Genomic DNA, 2,571 nt, shown 5'->3' on the forward strand with positions numbered 1-2,571 from the left:
CATAAAAGGAATGCAGATCAACCCAACTTGTACAGCATAGTTTATCAGTAATGCATTTCTTTTTAAACAAATGATCTGCACTTGAATTGTGAAAAAGCAAATATAAAGAAAATCTTTCAACAAGCGCTACAGTATGTGTTTTCCTAAAAGCAAGGCTAGAGAATTTAATTTGGGAACATCTTTCTCTGATTTATTTTCTTTATGCACAAAATCTGCATAAGCGCATGTCTAAGCTCAGTGCACTGCAAGCCATATATGACAGGATTTAAAGTACTAGGAATGATATGAAATAACAGGGCAGCAAGTTTCCTGTAATCTGAATATGCAGGAAAGCGATGTAGTATTACAATAGCAAAGCCACTGAGAAGCATAATCAAATACACTGTCAAGTGAGTGGTGCAGGTTTTAATTGCCCGACTGTTTAAAGTTTTGCTCTTGGTTGTCAAACAAACAGCAGTTATTTTAATGTACGTAAGTGCAACACTTCCCATGGAAGAGACCATCAGCAGCACTGTAAATATTAAACCATACAGATTATTAATGGACACATCCTCGCAAGATAACTTAAACATAGATGCATTATCACAAAAAGGATTTGATACAAAGGTTCTGCATCGGTTAAGCCTCAGTGTGAGGCCTAACAAGATGGCAACAAAAAATAACGCCACACCCCAGGCTGAAGCTGAGAGCGTGATTACCATTTTATTACTCATTATAGTGGTATAGCGGAGTGGATTGCATATTGCCACGTATCTGTCAAAAGCCATTGTCATCAGTATGGTATGGGAGGTTGTTGCATATGTGTGAGTAGAGAATGCCTGCACGGCGCATTCTGCGTAACTGATAGTGCGCTCGGATGGCAACCTTAAAAGGTCCAACAACAGCCTAGGGACCGTGATGGAATTACCAAAGATATCATTGAAAGTCAATTTGCAAAACAGCAGATAGATTGGTTCGTTGAGACTTCTCTGTCCTGCTATGAGAATAACCATACCACAGTTCATCACCATAACTATGATGTAAAAAATAAGGAAGAATAGAAAAACAGGGTACACGAACTCCTCGGATACCTTCAGCCCTTCTAGTTGCAAAATTATGCTGTTGTAAGTCAGGTTATCCATTGAAAAGCTGTACCGTTAAGCAGTCTAAAGATCTTAAAAGCAATTAAAAAGCACTCCCCTCTTAAAGCATCACTGAAGTATATCCTGAAATACAGAAATGTTTTTTCCAGAACAATGTTGGTAAATGTATAGAACATTCAATGAGGTAGTTACCAATTCTTTAGAAAGGAGTAAATGGGTTAAAACCAAAATCACAGTTTTATTTTCACATGCATGTGAGAATGAAAAAAAAGAGATCTGAATGAGATCTATTAGTGAGGCTGTGCTTATTTAAGAGTGCAAGGCTACAGAATATGCAAATATGTAAATCTGTACATTTACATCACCCCTACATCAAAGGTCAAAATGTACCATGGTTAACATCATCTGTAGGATTTTTTATAGTTTTGTTTTATATAATTTTATTTTAGTGTTAAGAAGAAATGATTTACATTTGGCATTCGTTTCATTATTTCGTCCAAATAAAAAATTAAATGTGCAATGTGTAACTTTTAAAAGGATCTCTTGACAGAAATACAATATAATATACCTTACTATATTATCAGTGATGTTTACACTGTAAAAATGCATCATGAAGTTAAAACAACTTTTAGACAAACTGTTTCGTCCCTTTGCTGTCTCAGACAACAACATGTTTGTCCTGTGGCAGCTACTGTAGCTTCTCTTTGTGTTTCGAAATTGAGGTTGGATGCGATTCGCAATCTCACCGGTAGATGCCACTAAAACACATTAAATTCTTATGCTGCGTTTACACAAACCACGTTTGATGCGTCAAAATCGCATCTACCGAGCCTAGTTTGCCGCTTGAACAGTTTGAATGCATTCCCGCACGTCTAGAGCAAAGTAGACACGTGGAAAAGCAAGTATTTGACGCATGCCGTTTCCACTGCAAAATTTCCAACTGCTATGCGGTTGTCTGTTTGCAAGATGGCTGAGGTTGACTGTGCATTTATCGAGAGAGTTACCGGTTTGTATTTGGTCACCTTACTATAGGGTGAAAATAAATGGAGCGGGTCGATAAACGTCAAAAGTTAAATGTGTATTTACAACTTACCAAGTTGCCCAATGTCCTCACTGAGACTCTTCCAAGCGAGGTCCTTTTTATTTCTGTCTCTATAGAAATAAGAACTTGTGTCGTATAGCTCTGGGTGACTGCTTACCAACAATATCAAGCGCTCCTTCATGTTGAATGAGTGACTACGGCGGGGCTGCCGTCACAGCAGCAAGCAGGCTCCTGATTGGTTAACAGGGCCCGAAAGTTCAAATTTTTCAATTCGGGCGTCAGTCGCAAATCCCCAAATGCACAAAAAGCACCATTCGCGCATTCTGCGCCAAATGGTCAATTTGCGCAATTCACATTGACTTAACATTGAAATAACTTGCGCTTGACGCCTCTACCGCAGTGTAAACGCAGCATTACATTTTCAAAATGTAAATGTATATGTTGGCA

At 38.3% G+C, this 2,571-nt stretch overlaps 1 protein-coding gene across 1 annotated transcript; it reads right to left on the minus strand.

Moving 5' to 3' along the window:
- Positions 1-164: 164 nt before the first annotated feature.
- or70b1 (olfactory receptor, family 70, subfamily B, member 1) lies at positions 165-1,121 on the minus strand. Its single transcript, XM_055179531.2, has 2 exons — positions 770-1,121; positions 165-640 (listed from the first exon to the last, which is right to left on the minus strand). The coding sequence occupies exons 1-2, from the start codon at positions 1,119-1,121 to the stop codon at positions 165-167; spliced, it is 828 nt and encodes a 275-aa protein (XP_055035506.2).
- Positions 1,122-2,571: the final 1,450 nt, after the last annotated feature.

This window comes from Misgurnus anguillicaudatus, chromosome 9 (genome assembly GCF_027580225.2).
Source record: "Misgurnus anguillicaudatus chromosome 9, ASM2758022v2, whole genome shotgun sequence".
NCBI classification, from domain to species: Eukaryota; Metazoa; Chordata; class Actinopteri; order Cypriniformes; family Cobitidae; genus Misgurnus; species Misgurnus anguillicaudatus.